Below are 19,113 nucleotides of genomic sequence, written 5' to 3'. Positions count from 1 at the left end.
TATAGATTTTTCATTCTATAAATAAAAAAAATTTTATAAAATAATCACAGTAAAAAAAAATAAGTTATATTTTTGGTTTTTAAAATATTAAATCAAAAAACAAATATAATTGAATTTTTTTTTTGTTTTTTAATTTTTTTTATGCTTTAATACTGTTTATCGAAGAATTTTGTAAGGATGTATTTAATGGTGTTGTACTAATATCTTCCTTCCTTTCTAAGTTATTAACATTTTTTTTAATTCTAGGTATTATAAGAATATATATAAATAGTATAATTAAAAATATTCCATTTGCAAATCCAATTAAAGCAACAGTCCAATTGAAACCAAACCATTCAGCTGAGAAACCACCTATTGTTGGACCTAAAAATCCACCTAATGCAAAGGCAGATTGAAAAATTCCAGAAACACAACCATAAGTTTGAAAATTGTCTTCATATCCTTTTTCTTTGACAGCATCTAATGATGTTTGAAATGTTGGTATAAATAATGCTCCAGCAGCAAATCCTAATACAGTTAATGCTATACTAATTACATATAAATCTTTATCAAATGGTATAAATGGTGCTGGACCAATAGCAAACATTGAAGACATTGTAGCAATTGCACCAACAACAAGAAGTGTATTTGCACAACTATATTTATCAACAAGTATACCTAATAATGGTGCTGAAATTGTATAACCACCGGCACAAAATAGAAACATAATACCAACCATTGTTGGAGAGAGATCAAATGATTCTAAATGTCCAGCTAATGTTGGATCAAGAAAAGATATTGATACAGCACATAATACAACTGCTACAGACATTATCCATATTAATGGCATTTTTAACATTCCAATCATTCCTCTACTACTATCACATATTTCATCTTCAAAATTTTCAATTGCAAAAAGTGAACATATAGCTGTAAAAAGAAGTGATCCACCAAGTACAATAAATGGAAGTTGAAAACCACCATATTCATATAATATTCCTCCTATCATAGGTCCGGCAGTATACCCAATACCAGCAAATGTTTCCATCAATCCAACTATTGTTGCTATATGATTTGGAAAACATTTTGCAGCAATAGCAAAAGATGAAGTAACAAAAGCAGCATCACCAATAGCTTCAACAACACGTAATAAAACAGATATCCAAAAAAAGAAAGAACCAGCAGGTATATAATTAATAAAACCAAAAGCTAAAGATGTAAAAGCAGTAGTTAATAATCCACCACTAAACATTCTTTTTGATCCAATTAATACCATCTTAAAAAAAAAAAAATTTTTTTTTTATATAAAAATAAATAATTATTAAAAACATACATATTTTCCCATAATTGGTGTTGTTATAAACATCATAAATTCAAATATACCAAAAACAATTCCAGTTTCAAATTTATCCATACCTTTTTGTTGTGCCTCCAATGGATAAAATGGTGCTATACAACTAAAGGCAATTGTACTACATAAATTAGACATTGCCAACATAACAATTATTATCCATTCTTTTTTAGATAAATCTTTTAATTTAATAGATTTTTGAGATTTATTTGAAACAGAATCATCATCAATTTTATCTTCTTTAACTTGTTCAATTTTTTTAATACTACCGCTTACATCCTTATAGCTATCATAATCATTGAAAATTTTTCCTCTTCTTAATGAACCATAAGTTGAAGCGGAAACAATTGATGAAGTACTATGTTTCCTTTTATTGGTGTCAGGTAGTGACACTACAGAATTTTTCGTATTCTCAATATTTGGTGTAGTTGGTGTACTAAAAATAAAAAAAAAATTATATATATAAATAAATATTTTAAAAAAAAATATATATTTTTTTTTTAAAGATAATTTATGTAAGTATAAATATAAAATGTTATAGTAATAATATTAAATATATTATACAGTGTAGTAGTTTATATTTATGGCATAATAAATAAAATATTATTATTATTATTATTATTTATTATTAATAATAAAAAAAAAATGTGAATCAAACCTTTGGGTATTCAGGGAAATATTGGAATCTATAAGACTACCATCTTCTTTTAAATTTTTACAATTTAATATGATGTCTTGAATAGGTTTGTTATCTAAATCTTCACAATTTGTTTCTTCTGTTGCACCCATTTCGTAAAATAAAAAAAAAGTTATTTTGTCTTTAAAAGATTGTGTAGAAATATATCTCAAAGTAGAAATTATACTATTATCTTACTAAATAGAAAATAAATTTAAATAAATAATATTATGAAAATAAATATCATGAAGTATAATTATTTTTCATAAATCAAAATAAAAAAAAAAAAATACACCAGAAAGAGGTGTATAAATTTCAAGTAAACTTAAATTTAAAGTAAGAATATAGAAATCTTAGATTTTTATAGGAATCAAAAGAGTGGAAATAAAATGTAATGGGAATAATAATAAATAAAAAATCCTATAAAAATTAAAAAAAAATTTTTTTCCTATTATTACTTATTGAAATAAATGAATAATGATATATTTTTTAAAAAGTTTTTGAAATAAAAAAAAACTTTGTTTAAAAATAAAATATATTAAAAACTATTTTGTAATATAAAAATAGATAAATAAAATGATATTTTATTATTCTTAAATAAAAATCAAATTTACCAATATTATTTATAAAGTTAAATAATGTTATTTTTTTATAATGCTTATAATACTAAATTATTTTGTTGAAAAATAATTGAATTACTAGAAAGTATTTATTTTTATATTATCATCATATTATATATATACCCTAAAAAAGAATAAACGTTTAATAATTTAATAAAAATTTATACTAAATGCTTCCTACTTTCAAGTTGTTTATGTTGTTTTAGTTATTGTTTATAAATTTGTATTTTATAATAACAAACTATTTGGTAAATAGGATTATAATCAAATGATCATGAATAATTATTATTATTTCACTATTTATCTATAGGATGTACTTGCTAAAAATCTAACAAATATATTTAAAAATATTATACTTAAAAAAAAAAATGTTAACTTAAAAAAAAATATATATATTTCAAATAAGTCAATATATATATAAATTTTCACTACATCAGGTTTAAGAAATTTCAAATGAACATTATTAGTATAAAAAAATTTTAAAACCATTAATCTAGATATATATTTTTTTTTAGAGTAACGTGAAATTATTTTTCTTCCTAAATCTATATGTTTTACGATCTTTTTGATAACAGAAGAGAGTTAAATTTTATATTTAAAAAAAAAAAAATGACAACATAAAAGAGGAAGTATGGTATATATTATATAAAACTACGTAAAATAATATCTATTAATATATTTATATATATGCGATACTCTAAGGAATATTAATTAGAGAAATAATAAATTAAATGGCATTAAGAGAAATGGATTTATAAAAGTATTGAAGGTTCTACTAGAAAGAGTAAAAAAGTATGTATTGCAAAAAGTAAGACATATCCCGCTAATTGTTTATTCTCTTATAGTTATTTACAATAACATTATAACTATTAACTTAACTTTTTATTTTAATAACTGTAATATCTAAATTTATACAATTTTTATTAAAATAATAAAAGAAATAATAGATTTACACTTTTATTAAATATCAATATATATATATATATATTAATATTCAATTATATATATAAACTAAAATTGCTTCTATCAATGTGGCGATCAAGTATACAAGATAAGAAGATCACATATATAAATATACATATATTCTATATATATATATATATTATCTTTATATCAAGTGATCTGTTATCACTATAAAAGAAATATTTTAAAATCTAACAAACTGGTAGAATTTTTATTTACTTTTTAAGGTTATCACCCAATGTGTATAAAAATCCAATTTAATTTATGATAGCTTTAAAAATGTTTGTCATTATTTTTTTAATAAAATAAAGTTCAATTAAAATACTTTTAAACATTTTTATAAAAACATATTAACAAAAATAATTTAATGCTTAAAATAATCTTTTTTTTTTTTCATTTATGTAATGTTAATTCCACTTTAATATTTTTACAAGAATAAACATATATTTTGTTAATAAGTACACATTTTAAACAAAATAAATTGTAATAAAATTTAACATATTGTAATAGAAAATATTTAATTAATTAATTTCAAAAAAAAAAAAAATAAAATTTTTTTATTTCATTGTCACCTAATTTATATGTTTAATAAATTAAATTGTTATAAAGGTAAAAATTTTCTAGTTAAAATTTTTCATATAAATTTTTATTACTACTATTTTATTGACTATAATAATACGTGTAGACAAAAAAATTTTTAACATTATTATTCTTATTAATTTGAATCAAGTTTTGTTATTTAAAAATTTTTTCATTATATTATAGTTTTTTTTTAAAAAAAGATCATACAAGTGATAAAATATTTTGTCAATTAAAGTAAACTGTATAATAATATTTAATAAAACTACTGTTCTCAATATTTTTTTTATATTTAAAAAAAAAAAAAAGTAAACTTACGATGATCTAAATATATCAGTAAATGTGTATCTTCTTCCTACAGGTACTTTTATATTTGTTAATTTTGAGGTATTTGATAAAAATGTTGATGAGGTGGATAAAAGTGATGCATCATTTGGTGATGAATATTGATATGAATATTCATTTTTAAGTTCATAGTAAATACTAGATGTTTCTGAATCACTGTCTATATGCTTTAGAGCTGTTAATGATTCTTTTCCATTGTCTAAACTTTCATATGGCGTCTTATAAATACTCATATTCTATTAATAAAATTGATTAATATAGTTTATTTTAGTATATATATATATATAAATTCAAAGTGTATGGCTTATATACTAGAATGATCACAATTTGGAATCATGTTACAGTGCTAAAATGATAAGATACTAAAGCCACGATCATTTTTTTTTATGATTATATATCATACTTATAATGATATAAAAACTTTAACAATATTAAAAGAAGCTCACGTGCTAACTGTAAGCAAACATTCAGCTTAAAAATAAAAAATATATTTCACCAATTATTAATAATATCGTCTCCTTATACAATTTGATAACAACATTTTTCTCTTACATCGTTCATTATTTAAAGATAAAAAAAAATAAATAAAATTTCAGTGTTATTATTATTATTTTTTTTTTTTTTAAAAATGGTATATTGTATGATTAGATTTTGGAGGATTTACAACAGATCCAGCTATTGTACTACTTTCTTCATAATCATTTAAATAATCAAATTGACTTAATGCATCTTTAACTTCTTCAGAATAAGGAGTTTTTTTCATTGATTCTGTTTTTAATATTCCTCCTTTTGTTTGAGTATCTCCAAATTTAAAACTTTCTTTTTTTGTTAAAAAACCTGCTTTTTTTCTTTCAAGAGTATTTTGTTTTTGTATTGGAATATAAACAACATTTCCAGAATTTTTATTATTTATTATATGATTTCCATTATTATAATTTGGTGACGTTGGTCCACTTTTACCTATTACAGATAGTGGTCTTGGTGATAATGGACCAGGTGATGCAACTCTATCAACAACAGGAGCATTTGGAAAAAGATAACTAAAACCACCATGTGGCATTTGACTTGCTGGAATTATATTAATTGATGATTGTCGTGATTTTTGTGAAAGTCCCTCTCTACTATGTTGATATGATAAATTATCATTTTTTGAAGTATTTAGAAATGATAAATCATTAATACTTTTACTCATAATTTTTCCATTATTTAATCTATTTGGTGTTGTATAAGAAGGATGTTCATATTGATTATTAAGATTTTTAGTTGATGAATGCATAACTTTGATAGGTATTGATGGTATATTATTATAATTTTTTAAATTACCCAAATTACGATTATGTAAATTAAAATTATTAATATCATTATCTGAATCCTCTTCGCTTAATGGTTCAATATTCATAGCACTTTCACTTTTAACTCTTCTCATTTTACCTGGATCTGTATTAAATGATGGTTGAAGATGATGTTGTGAAAATTGTAAATTTTCTTGTATTGTTATTGGTATTTGATTTGGATAGAATGGTGTCTCATCATAATCATGACGTTTCTTTTTTAAACTACTATTATTTTGATTATAGTTAATAGTATGTTCATTATTTGATGGTGGTGTTATATCATTATATTTTTTATATTTATGTCTTTCAACATTTTTTGCGAGACTTGTTATATTCTAAAAAAAAAAAAAAATTTAAGAAAAATGAGATATATTATATTACTTAGTACTTATAAAATATATTTATAGTATGTAATAAACAACTAACCTTTCTACTTTTACTTGTATTACTGTTATATGCTATATTATAAGAGTAATCATTATCATATAAACTACTATCAACAGATTTTGTACTTTGTGGAGGATCCTTGTCAATAGGTGTTAAAAGATTTAACCAAATACCTAATTCATCATTTAATAAATCCAATCCAATTAATGGACCATTAACATTACTTAAAAGTTTTCTTATATATTCTGGTGAATAATTAGCAATCAATGCCTCAGATTGTGATAATAATTTATAATTTGTAGATGGAGCCATTAATAAAAGTTTATTCATAAATTTAGCAATTAAAATTTGAATATGTAATTTATTTGTATGAAGACCATGTTTTAATTGTTTTGTAAAAATAGATAAACGTTGATATTCACCAACTCTTGCTGCAACAATCGTTAAACTTTTAAATAATTGTTCAAAACCATTTTCATGATCTAATAATTGTAAAATAATTTCTAATGAATAACATTTTGAATCTAGTTGTGGTGAGTTAATTGAATGAATAATAATTTCTAAATTATGTTGATTATCTAAAAATATTCTCCATGATGGTGGTACTTTTTCAAGAACAATTTTAATACATTCTATACAATCAGCCTCACATACAGAAGCTTTTCTTTTTATATTTGATGTAGTACTATTATTTTTTTTATTTAATAATTGTGTTATTTTTGATCCAGCTTTTTGACCAATTGAATTTTGTACAATTCCTTGTAATATAACAACAGTTTTTAATAATAATGTTAAACCACTATATTGTTTGGAGGCAAATTCAGGTGCTACATTAATATATCGTTGATCAATTGTTACTAAAGATTCTTTTAATTGTAATAATATAAAACCAAGATCAGATAATCCATAACCAGAGTTAGTAGTTAAATTTGGATTTTCAGCAATAAAAATAAATTTTTTGATTCCCTCAATAAATTGTTTTGTATTAATAATCATTGTCGTTGAATTTAACATAATATTTTTATTATTAATAACAGGATTATCAGCAAATGTGGCATGAATAGGCATATTAAATTAATTTATTTTTTTTTATTTTTAAAAATATAGTATATAATAGTTTAAAAGATAAAAATAAAGAGAATGTCAAAATTAAGTAAAATGACAATTCTTTGATTTGATATCATTAATGAAATAAAAAAAAAAAAAATAAAAACTCTTCCACGTCAATTGTCTTTATTTTGTTATAAAATTTTCTTATCGATATAAGTAATATGAAATATTATATTTATTTTCTACAAATATTATTATAAAATTATTAACAATTTTAAATCGTAATTTAAAAGTATGTAAGTAATAAGAAAAATAAGAAAAAGCTAAGTATAAAGGGTAAAGAGAAAAATTTTGAATATAGATATATCTTTACAAAAACTAGTTGGTAGAAACTGCTAGAAAATAACACCACTGTTTGGGAGCTTCAACACATACAATATTGTGATATTGAAAAAATTTATTCAAATAGTAAAAGAAGTATAGAAGTATAAGATCACCACTTTCTTAAGTAGTAAATAAGTATAAGACAGGAGAAGGTTATAAGTTAGAAAAGAAAGTTTTTGCTAATGACTTTTGTTTAAGTAAATTTTAAATATATGTAAACAATCAGTTCCGTACAACTATTAAGAAAAGTTTTCAAAATTTTGGGTGTTACTTAAGTGGAGAATATAGATGATGGCCATTTCAAAAATTTGATACAATTTTATTTGTAATAACAATAAAAAGACAGATATATGTCATTTTAAAATTTATTATAATATATAGTTATAATACTCGACTATTATTATAAGGCACTTCTTTTTTTTTTTTTTGATACCGTTTTCTAATGTTGATCACAACGTCGATTTACCAATTCAATATTAATTTCACGGCGTAATTTTTCATATCTTTGTGCTACATTTAATATTTCTTGCTTGAATAATTTAAATAACATTCCATCAAAACTATCTAATTGTGAAAGTTTAAATAAATTCCAATTTAATAAATGATCACTTTCTGTATCTGCTGTAGCATATAATTTTAACCATTGTGGAACTTCCTCTTCATTAATAATACTTACCTCTTCAATAAATTCATCTTTCTCTGCAGATGGTTGTTGAACAATTGCCTGAACTGAAGGTGATTCATAAATAGCATCTATATCTTGTGCAATTCCAGGATGTTCTATTTGTGTAATATTTTCATATTCATTGTAATATAAAACACCATGTTCTGGATGAAAAATTTTTTGCCAACCATAAGGTAAATTTTCTCTAGCAAAAGGATGAACCCAATGTGTTACACGATTATTATGATCAACATAATATAACAAACCTTCATCTGTCATTTCAACTGACCAGTTAGCAGGTAATGTTAATTCTTCATTATTGTTACAATTTATCATTGGTAGAGATCTTAGTGATAATGCCTGTTGAGATTGAACATGATTTATTGGTCTATATTCATTTTCATTTGAATGTTGAACAACATTACCTATTGAAACTGATGAAGTTAATGTTGGTTTGTTGCAGGGATTATCTTTTTGTCCACCATGAATTGGATGATGATTAGCAAAAGAATGTGAAGATAATTCAAAACGATGGCTACTTTTTTTTAAACCATTAGTATTTTGTATACCTCTTATTGATGGAACAGTTATATTTTGTGATGGATGACTAGATGTTTCAGAAATTGTACTACTTCTATGACTTGTTTTATTATTATCTGAAATCTTTGTTAATTGTATATTAGGAATATTTGATTTAATTTTAGGATTAACATCTAAATTATATTATTATTATTATAATTATTATTAAATAAATAAATAAATATTATCTACCTAGTGTAGGAAATCGAGGAGGACTTTCTCTTCTAATATATTTTCCAGGTGTTCCAATCAAATAAGGTGGTACTGGATTATTTTGTTTTTTCCATGAAGGCATATTAATATAATATTGATTAAAAATTATATTTTAAAAAAAAAATGTATATTTTTTTTTGCTACAGGTTATAATCCTGTTATAAAAAAAAAGTAAAACGCGTTGATTAGAAACAGGTATGTAAGTCAAGATTTGTTCACCTCCATTTTTCCAATCTATTCTTGGCACGAATATATTTTTCAAGTTGTTATTATAGTTAAAAATCTTGAGGTTCTAGAACGAAAAGTAATGAAGAAAGTTTGGAGAGAAGGAATCGTAGTCTTTATATAAATAAAAAAATATTTATTTAATTTATAAAATTGATAGATTTTTATTAAAAAAATGTTATTTTATCTTTTTTTCATAATGTAGTAATATAGTTATGTATTATTAATGTATTTAAGTAAACTTTTAATTCTATTACTTCAAAAAATACATCAAAATTAAATTCATACATATATATATGTATAGAAAAATTATTTTTATAAAAATTAAAACATACAAACATATATTTATCTTTTGTTAACAATGATGGTTTCATTGAAAATTCTCTTTTTAGATTCCCGTTTTCAAATAAGATATTCTTCTTTCCCTTGTTCTTCAAAGAATATAAGTTACAATAATTTGAAAATTCATCTTCTCGTTTAATTCATAGTTTGTATTGAATTTAAGAAATATGTGACTTTGTTATAATTAACTATTAATTTAAAACACTCTTTTTATAACCCTTTTATTTGTTTTTAATTTTTGAAGAAAATACAAGGACAAAATTAATACATTTAAAATGTTAATTTCATGAGTATAAACATTACTTTTAAAAGGGTTAAATTTCTTACAAACATAAATGATCTTCTCTTTGTATTAAAACATTAATACTATAACAAAGTTTAGAGAATTAATATATTTTTTTTATTAAAGTTATTAATTACTTTAATGAATAAATTTCTTTACTTGCCTATACCCTATAATGATATACAGTTATTATTAGAATATAAAAATTAAATATTAATAATATAAAATCATCTTATAATTTTAATTAGTTTTGTATTCCATCTTCTAAGATTACTTTGGAGTTGTGGCTCAGAAAATCTTGTTTAAACCTAACACCTTCACTAATGTATCTGTTATACGAGTCAAAAGATGTTTTATATTAATAATTTTTTTAATATTAAAAATCATTTTTTTGTAGTTTAAATTATTTAATCTAACAGTTATTTATATTTAATATGGCATTTACTTTTTGGTCAAGTTCACATTTGTAAGTTTTATTAAATTATTAATATATTATATAAATTTATTAAGCAAAACGTGGATAATCGATCCCTCATGTGATTACACAATTCATAGACTTCATGATGTTAGATTACTTGGTGAAGAGAATTATGAAAAAGTTATGATATTTTTTTCAAATTTTATTCAAACATTAGGAATGGATGTATTGCAGTCAGTAGGTAAAATTAGGATGCAAGTTATCGCAACAGCAATTGTTTATTTGAGAAGATTTTACTCTAAAAGAAGTTTTAGAGATATTGATCCATTTCTCCTTGCTCCAACATGCCTTTATTTAGCTTGTAAATCAGAAGAACATGGTATTTTACATTCCAGTAAACTTGTTCTTAGTGCAAATAATGCTTTAAGAAAATGGCCTTTTTTAAATAAAGACATCATTATTAATATGAATTTAATTCAAGAGGCTGAATTTTATTTATTAGAAATTATGGATTGCTCATTAATTGTTTTCCATCCATATAGATCTCTTGTTCCAATCATTGAAGATGCTAAAGAATTTTTCAAAGAGCAAAAAGATAATTGTCCTTTCAAAGATGATAAAGAATGGGATGGTTTGGTTGCTGAAACAACTAAAATAATTAATGATAGTTATAGATGTGATGTTCCATTGAAATATGCTCCACATCAAATAGCATTAGGTAATTTTATTATTAAATATTTATATAATTTAGTAAATTTTTTTAGGATGTATGTTACTGGCATTGATTAATTTAAAGAAAGAGACATCATTTGAAGATTATTATGATGCAGTTGATACAGATAAAGAAGTTATTGGTGATGTTGTTAATGAACTTTGCGGTATGTATGAAATATGGAAAAACTTCAATGAGAAAGAGGAGTTAAAAAAGATCTTTGAAAAAATTCCAAGACCAAACTCTAGCAGACAACAGTATCAATCAGAAATACATGAGTCTAACTCAAAGAATCAATTTACATTTTAAATAAATTTAAAAACAATTTGTTAAAATTAAATTTAATCTTTAAAATAAAATTAAACAAGATATAATTATTAAAGTTTATTAATTCATATTTCAAATTAGTTAACACTTACAAATTCTTTGTCATCACAATTAACTATCCATCTAATAATATGAAATAAAATAATACTCATAGCAAAGTATTTGTCATACAAAATATTTCATATTAATAATAAAATACTATTTACATGAAATTTAACAGAAAAAAAAGCGGTAGATAATGACATAAGATATGCAAACAAGTTTCTTTTAGAGTTATATTTTATAAATAATTATAGTTAACGTTTTAAAAGATGTAACCATTTCTGGATATCAAAATATAGTATTAAGGAAAGTAATATTTTTTAAAAAAAAAAAAGTATAATGTCATAAAGTAGTACAACCAATTTTAAACAAAACAACAAACCCAAGAATTTTAAGAATTTTCTTTTAAAGCGTTGACAATGGAAAAAAAAACCAAATTACATTTATCAAGACAAAAGATAAATTTAAAATGAAAAATAAGTATTGTATTTGATTTTAACATATTCCAATTACTGCCATTGTATTAATATACAAAAGAATGCTTAAAAAGAAAGTATTATTCACAAATTTAGCAGTTGGAAGGTACTCTGATAGGGTCTGTTGGTCTGTAGATATCTGGAAGCGGTGTCAAAAACGCACTTTCATAAAATACCTCGTTACAATACTTTTCATAAATTACAGTAAATTTTCCAAGGTATTTTGAGCGCATATGAATCATATGGTTAAGGGCATACATCAACGGTTCAATATCTTCCAACTTATAACCTGAATACTTAGTCAGAATAGGATTCTAAAATATATAGAAAAAAATTAGGTAAAAAAAACAATAAATATTTTTATTAACTTACCCATCCACCCCTCTTTTTAACCCTAAGTGCCCATAGAAGAGAAGCAGCAGCCATCTTTGATTCACTAACTCTGGAGAAATCAAACCATAAAAGAGAAATTTCCAAAACATATCTAGCAGCAGATAAAGTAGCCATGTCTTCTTTAATTACACGTGAGTAACGTCTCAAAAAAGAATAGCTTAATGGTGCTGTTAAAGATTCAAATCCAACAACACGGAGGAATTTCATTTCCATTTCGATGAGATCTTCTCTTGAAAAAGCATCATTACATATATATAAGAAATCTTCAATAAGTGGAGGTGAACGCTCATCAAATTTAGCTGCGATGAAAATTGCAGCAGACCCAATCAATTGTAATTTATCTTTTCTTACTGATTCAACACGATCCAAGTATAAATCAGTAAGTTTTATTGCAAGATACAATGTCTCATGATAAAGTTCAAAACTCTCTTGAACCTCTACCATCCAATCTCCGAGAGTAGCACGATCTGCATGAGAAATGCATTTGTGTTTTCTCATGTAATCACCAACTTTAAACATCGACTAAACAAATTAAACAACTTATGTTATTTGATTTTTTCAAAACTTACTTCTCTTGATTTCAAATAAGTAAAAATATCATTGGCAAAGATAGCATTAGCAGATAAATCTTTAGCACATTCCTTGTCATAATCATACGTAATAGCTTGTTCTTTAACAATTCCAACATTTAAATTTCTGGCATTCTCTAATGATCCTTCAATTGTTTGAAAATTTGCTACAGGAAGAGCACGCTTAAGATCAGGCTTTTGAAGAGAATCCTTTTTATTGCTGTTAAGAACGACATTAGAAATAGCCTAAAAGTCAAATGTTTACAGTAAGAAAGAAAAGTTAAAACAAATAACTTACTTTGGATAAATCATTTAAAGCACTTCTTTTAGGCTTTGGTTCCAACCCAAGATCCTCTTTTGTAGCCTGACGTTTTTTGTCTCCCAAAGCCTTTGCCTCCTGATTATTTGTTACCCCACCTTGTTGCCCACTAGTAGTATTGGCACGACTTCTGAGCATCATCTTGACGTTGGTTAGTAGGAAGTAGAAAAAAAAAATTAAGACAGTTAAACGATCCTTTTTAACAGAGACAGAAGAAATGCCAACTGCCTTCCTAAAAAAAAAATTATTATTTTAAATATAACAATATTATGCACAAAATAAACAAATCGTTTTTAATAATAAAGATAGAAAATTTTGAATATTATCAAAAATGAACATTATAACTTGTTAATCATTTATCTTACAAAAATCTCATATATACTATATAAATATCCTGTCGTCATGTTGCAATGAGCAAGGTTAAAACGCTGAAAATGCACACTAACAATAGGGGCGCTGCCAACTTTTGGCGAGCTAATAATATCCCGCGCAGGGCAAGATATTACAGCAACTCTCATTTGGAAAATATATAAGGTATACTTACAATTCACTTCTTCTATATGCGCATAGGGCGTTCCAAGTAAAGTGCCTGGTCAACATCCACTAACTGCTAAAATAGTTGATTGGCATATAATAACAACATACTCTTTAAAACTCACCCAAGAAGTTCTTTTTTTCTTTAAATAAAAATGACCAAATGTAAAACGAAGTTAATGTTCATTATCAATAAAATTAGATAGTTATCACGTATGGGGCTATTTGCAATTAATTACACTTCAATCTTTCCACTTTGTTGTTTAAAAAAGAAATAAACAATATTAGGCGCTTAAAAATGATTAAATAACAACAAACGATTCATTATAATAATAGCTACTTCCCGATAAGTCTAAACTTCTAGAACTACTGATAACAACTGTCAATGTAAATATATAAAAAAAAAAAAATTTGGACAATTAAAATTAACTTTAACAAGCAACCTACAAATAGCTCGAAATTTCTCTAGAAGTCAAAGACTAATATTATCATTAAACATTAATTTAAAAAGCTGCACATCATATATCATATTTGGAAAGTTCATACAAAATGCCAAATAGTAAGGTCATATTAACAAGTAGTATGAAAAATTCCATCATAGGATAATAATTAAAATAAAAAAGATTTCATAAGAAAGAAATTAAGATAAATTACTAAAAAAAAATTCGTAGAAAGATAAGTCTAAAACTGATGACAGACAAGAATTAATATATAAAAACCACGATGTCATCATTAAAAAGTTAAAGGTTTTTTTTAAATACATCTTTGCATGTTTTAGATCATTCCAACATTGAGATAAAAGGCGCTGGGAAAGAATGAATTCTTTACAGGAGACAGCTATTATTATATACGGTTGATTTGACAAATCCTCCTAAAAAATATGATTTCGGTTTAGCAGGGTAGTACAAAGGTGATTGATGAAGGTGGTTAAACAAATAGCAATCCATTTGCATATCGTAAAACGTTATGAAATACTTAAACAAAGCTATATGACTATAATTTGAATGTTAGGATATGAATGATATTTAACTACCTTAGGTCATAGTTTTATCTCTTAATAAGGTAAAATTTGATTATGACGAGAACCTTCCATGAAACGTGTTTTTGAAGATCAATGTTTTATATACTTTGTAAAAAATTATTTTAGATATGAAGTTTTTTTTTTTAAAGTATTTAAATTTTTCAATGAGGTTATTGCGATAAATGAATTGATATTTCTGTACTTGAATTATTTTTAGTTTTAAATGTTAGATGTATTTATCTCATTTTTTAAAAAAAATAATCTTAAATTTCTTTATAATTACCTAGAAACAGGGATGTTGTAAGTTTACTACATACGACCCAAATTACTATGTTCCTAATCTTATAGTAAAAGCATAAACTTTTTTGTAAACATTGATTGTTGATTAAATAGGAATTTTCGTAGAACTACTGACCTGACCACATTTGATTATTGATGCTATGATATTAAATTGATTGTAGGAAATATAGGATAAGTAGGAAAAAAAAGTTTTGTAAGTGTTTTTTATTGTTTGTTTCATAATCTTGAAGATCAAGTTACAAGATTACTTATTTAATAGCATTTTGTTCAATCATTAATCTTTTTATTTTAAATTATGCAATATAAACAATATTGGTTCTTACTACTTACTTTTGGTAGCACCATTTTTTTTTTCTGAATAAATTAAGTAAAAATATTTTTGTTTATTTTTTAATCTCTTGATTTTTAATCAAAATTTTTTTTAACAAAAAGAAAATTTTTATTTAAAATTTTTAAATATCAAGTTAGTTAGTTAAATGATAAGAAATATCTTTCTTGAGAATATAAAATTATTTTCAATAATCTCATTATGGCAATAAAAGATCGTAGAATTTTGTGCTGAAGGAAAGTAACATTTTTTAAAATAAAAGTAATTGAAATTGAATACCATAGAATTGTAGAAAAAACATTGAAGAACAACATGTTAAGATTTCAATAAACAAATTTTTCTAAAAAAATGATAAAATTAAAAAGATTTTGAACTAAAATTTAAATTAACTCTTTAAATTAGATGAGAGAAATCTGGGGTATATGATATTAAAGATTCAGAAAATAATTCAAATTTTAAAGGTAGTCATAAAGATTTTGAAAATTTAAATACATTAGAAGTAAAAAGTTAAATTTTATATAAAAAAATCTTATAAACTTTTTTAAAAATAAAGATATTTAGATTCTGATTTTAGATTCACTTTGAGATATTATTCATAAATTAATTTCAAACAATTTCTTTAAAAATAACAATTTTGGAGCTTTGGAATTTAGATATAAAAATTAAAAAAAAAGTTAGCTTTTGTGAATACAAATGTTATTCAATTTAATATTCTAAATTTTAACCTAATTAATTTTTTTCATACATTTTAAGTTTTTTGTTATTGAACATTTATGGACAAAGTGAAATGATTAAAAATATATTAAATTGTATTATATCAAAGTAATTAACTTATAACTTTAAAATTTGAATACAGAAATATATTTTATCATTCATTTTTTAAAATGATATGTTTAATTAATTAAGTTTTTGCCTATTTCAGAAATTTTTTATTTAAAATAAAATGAAACATTTTACAGTTTGCTGGAGTATTTCACTTTTTTTAATAAGAAAATGAAGAATACTGTCGATGGAGGATCAAGTAACATTTAAGTGCATACAAAAACATTATTTACTTTAATCTCATTAACTTTATCTGGAGAAGAAAAGTTGTTACATAATTATGATTCAAATTAAAAAAAGTAGATTTACTAAAAAAATGTCCCTTGCTAAGACTAAACATTAATACAATATTTATGTGATACATTAAAATATTAATATTATTTTATTTTAAATATATGTTAAAATATACAATAAAACATGCGAAAATGATGAAAAAAAAATAAATTAAGCACGTGTTGAAGTAGTTATAAATTCAATAGACTCTTTATCTTCATTTGAATCAATGATCATCGGCTCATCTGATTGTCTTAATTGAACATCAATCCTATTTGATATTGGATATGGTGTGGTTGATGTTTGTGATAAGAATGGGCGATCTTTCATAACATTTTTTAATGTTTGTTTTTTATTATGTTGCGATAATGATGGTTGCCATTTTCTTAATGGATTTGATGTTATTCTTAAACTAAAAATAATTATTATTTTAAAATAATTACAAAATATAAAAAACTTACAATTCTTTTCTTCTTTCTACTTTATTTTGTTTAGATGGTAATTTAATTGAAGTATATGTTACTGGATAAGGTGTCGTCGTCTGTGGTGATAATAAAGATTCTAATTTAAATAATAAATTATTAACTTCATTTTGATTCCCTAATGAATTTAATTTAAGTGTCAATTTTTTTAATAAATCATCATTCTCATCAGAAATAGTATTTGTTGTTATTTCAGTTTGTATGGCATTCTCAATTATATTTGGATTAATGGTACTTAAAATGTTGTTGAAAAATGATTTTCTTCCTTTTGTACCAACATATTCAGGAATATTTTGTGAAAATACTGGACGATTATTCATTATTTCAGGAATTTCTTCTTCCAATTCATGTTGATTATTTTCATATTCTTTACTATCAAGTGTTGCCATTGGTTCTAAAAATGGAGTCATGGTTGTCGTTGTGGTAGAAATTGTTGTTAATAAATATTTTCTTGTTTTTTTACTTTTTGTACTTTGTTTATTTAAGTTTTCAATTATAATAGGTTGTGGTTGAGGATAAAAATTATTTGTTGTTGGAGGTATAGGTATATTGTGAATTTGAAGTGATGGAGTTCTTGTAAATAATTGATCACCTACTTCTTCAACATAATTTTGAGGATATGTTGTTTGATGATAATAGGTATTTGTTGATATTTCTTCTTCACAATACTTTTCATCAGAAGAATCTAAACAATCTGGTATACCATCACAAACATATTTAATATCAATTTTACCATTACCATCTTCACAAACATATATCTTTGAACTTTTTTTAATTTTTCTACAATTATACTCATCTTCACCAAATGAACATTGTCTTTCTCCATCACATCTCATCTCCTCTGGAATACATTGATTACTATTACGGCAAAAAAAATTTCCACTACCACATTGATTACAATTTAATTCATCAGTCTTATCTTTACACTCTACTACTCCATTACAACGAACATTTTTTGGTAGACATTCCTCTGAAACAACACATTGAAATTCATCTTTTCCACACATTGGACAATTTTGTTCATCCTCCTCCAAAATACAGTCATACTTTCCATCACAACGTTTTCCAATTTTAACACACTGTTCAGACATTGAACATGTAAATTCATCAAAATTACATAATTTTATATTTAACCCTCTTATACCACAACCAATAACATTATAATCATAATTACAAGTTTGTGATCCATGTGTATCAAAGACAAGACCTAAAAATAATAATTAAAAAATTAAAAATAAACATATAATAAATTTTTTTTTTAAAAATACCAGATTTACAGGTTTTTTTAAATGTTTTATATCCATCAGAGTATGATCTACATTGATAAAATTCACCACTACAATCAAGACCCAAGAAATGTCCTACAACAGTTTTTGTTAAACCAAATTCTTTTTGTAATGTAACATTATTACAATAATTAGGTTTAACTTCATTAAGAGCATCAATATCATGAATATCAATAGCAATACTTTGAATAAATAAATTTTTTTTATTAAAAAAATTTAAAAATATTATAATAATACTTGTTATTAAATGTTTCATATGGATTATAATAATAATAATAATAGTTTATTGTTTTTTTTTATTATTGTTAATATTTTAAATATATATTTTAATTAAAAATAAATATTTAGGAAGATAGTAAGTAAAAATAAGATTACATAAATGATAATTTTTAGTAATAAAGTGTGATGTCTTAATTCGTGAATGTCACTTTTACTTTTATTCTTCTTCTTTACTTAGACCCTTCAAAAATTGTTATACTTAATACTATGTCATTTTCTTATTTTTATATTCTTAATATATACATTATCTGGTATCAGTTAAAAGTAGTTTAAACACCTCCCAATCTGGGTATAGAAGCACTTATTTTATTATATCTATTACTTACTTCTTATATATATTTTTATAATCCTTTTGTAAACTATTATAATAAGCAAATTTTTGAAACTACAATTTAAGGGAGACAGGTGTCAAATGACTACTAATACATTGAAGTATATTATAATAATATTATTTATACAAATTAAAAATTAACACTTAAAATATTTTATATTTTTCAATTGTTTTTAAAAAGAAGATATACAAAATAATATTGTATATAAAGACAAGTTAAGGCTAAA

The 19,113-nt window shown here is 23.3% G+C and overlaps 6 protein-coding genes across 6 annotated transcripts; 1 reads left to right on the top strand and 5 right to left on the bottom strand.

Annotated features, from left to right (window-relative positions):
• Positions 1-139: 139 nt before the first annotated feature.
• Positions 140-4,746, bottom strand: SRAE_2000374800 (MFS-type transporter SLC18B1; the record flags this gene model as incomplete). Its single annotated transcript, XM_024654978.1, has 3 exons — positions 140-1,255; positions 1,313-1,766; positions 4,487-4,746. 3 exons carry the CDS (start codon positions 4,744-4,746, stop codon positions 140-142), a joined length of 1,830 nt encoding a protein of 609 aa, XP_024508296.1.
• Positions 4,747-5,135: 389 nt separating this feature from the next.
• Positions 5,136-7,302, bottom strand: SRAE_2000374700 (Armadillo-type fold domain-containing protein; the record flags this gene model as incomplete). The annotated part of the gene is made up of 2 exons (XM_024654977.1): positions 5,136-6,182; positions 6,274-7,302. 2 exons carry the CDS (start codon positions 7,300-7,302, stop codon positions 5,136-5,138), a joined length of 2,076 nt encoding a protein of 691 aa, XP_024508295.1.
• An 805-nt stretch (positions 7,303-8,107) lies between these two features.
• On the bottom strand, positions 8,108-9,206 carry SRAE_2000374600 (Protein salvador homolog 1; the record flags this gene model as incomplete). Its single annotated transcript, XM_024654976.1, has 2 exons — positions 8,108-9,045; positions 9,104-9,206. The coding sequence occupies 2 exons, from the start codon at positions 9,204-9,206 to the stop codon at positions 8,108-8,110; spliced, it is 1,041 nt and encodes a 346-aa protein (XP_024508294.1).
• A 1,202-nt stretch (positions 9,207-10,408) lies between these two features.
• Positions 10,409-11,413, top strand: SRAE_2000374500 (Cyclin-C; the record flags this gene model as incomplete). The annotated part of the gene is made up of 3 exons (XM_024654975.1): positions 10,409-10,440; positions 10,485-11,110; positions 11,157-11,413. The coding sequence occupies 3 exons, from the start codon at positions 10,409-10,411 to the stop codon at positions 11,411-11,413; spliced, it is 915 nt and encodes a 304-aa protein (XP_024508293.1).
• Positions 11,414-11,968: 555 nt separating this feature from the next.
• Positions 11,969-14,333, bottom strand: SRAE_2000374400 (G2/mitotic-specific cyclin-B3; the record flags this gene model as incomplete). The annotated part of the gene is made up of 9 exons (XM_024654974.1): positions 11,969-12,088; positions 12,126-12,263; positions 12,322-12,864; positions 12,912-13,157; positions 13,210-13,462; positions 13,775-13,780; positions 13,835-13,840; positions 13,890-13,907; positions 14,311-14,333. 9 exons carry the CDS (start codon positions 14,331-14,333, stop codon positions 11,969-11,971), a joined length of 1,353 nt encoding a protein of 450 aa, XP_024508292.1.
• Positions 14,334-16,679: 2,346 nt separating this feature from the next.
• SRAE_2000374300 (Low-density lipoprotein (LDL) receptor class A repeat and Chitin binding domain-containing protein) lies at positions 16,680-18,532 on the bottom strand (the record flags this gene model as incomplete). Its single annotated transcript, XM_024654972.1, has 3 exons — positions 16,680-16,920; positions 16,970-18,197; positions 18,259-18,532. The coding sequence occupies 3 exons, from the start codon at positions 18,530-18,532 to the stop codon at positions 16,680-16,682; spliced, it is 1,743 nt and encodes a 580-aa protein (XP_024508291.1).
• Between the last annotated feature and the right edge of the window lie 581 nt (positions 18,533-19,113).

Source organism: Strongyloides ratti (genome assembly GCF_001040885.1).
Source record: "Strongyloides ratti genome assembly S_ratti_ED321, chromosome : 2".
In the NCBI taxonomy this organism is placed as follows: domain Eukaryota; kingdom Metazoa; phylum Nematoda; class Chromadorea; order Rhabditida; family Strongyloididae; genus Strongyloides; species Strongyloides ratti.
This window is presented reverse-complemented; position numbering and strand designations above follow the sequence as displayed.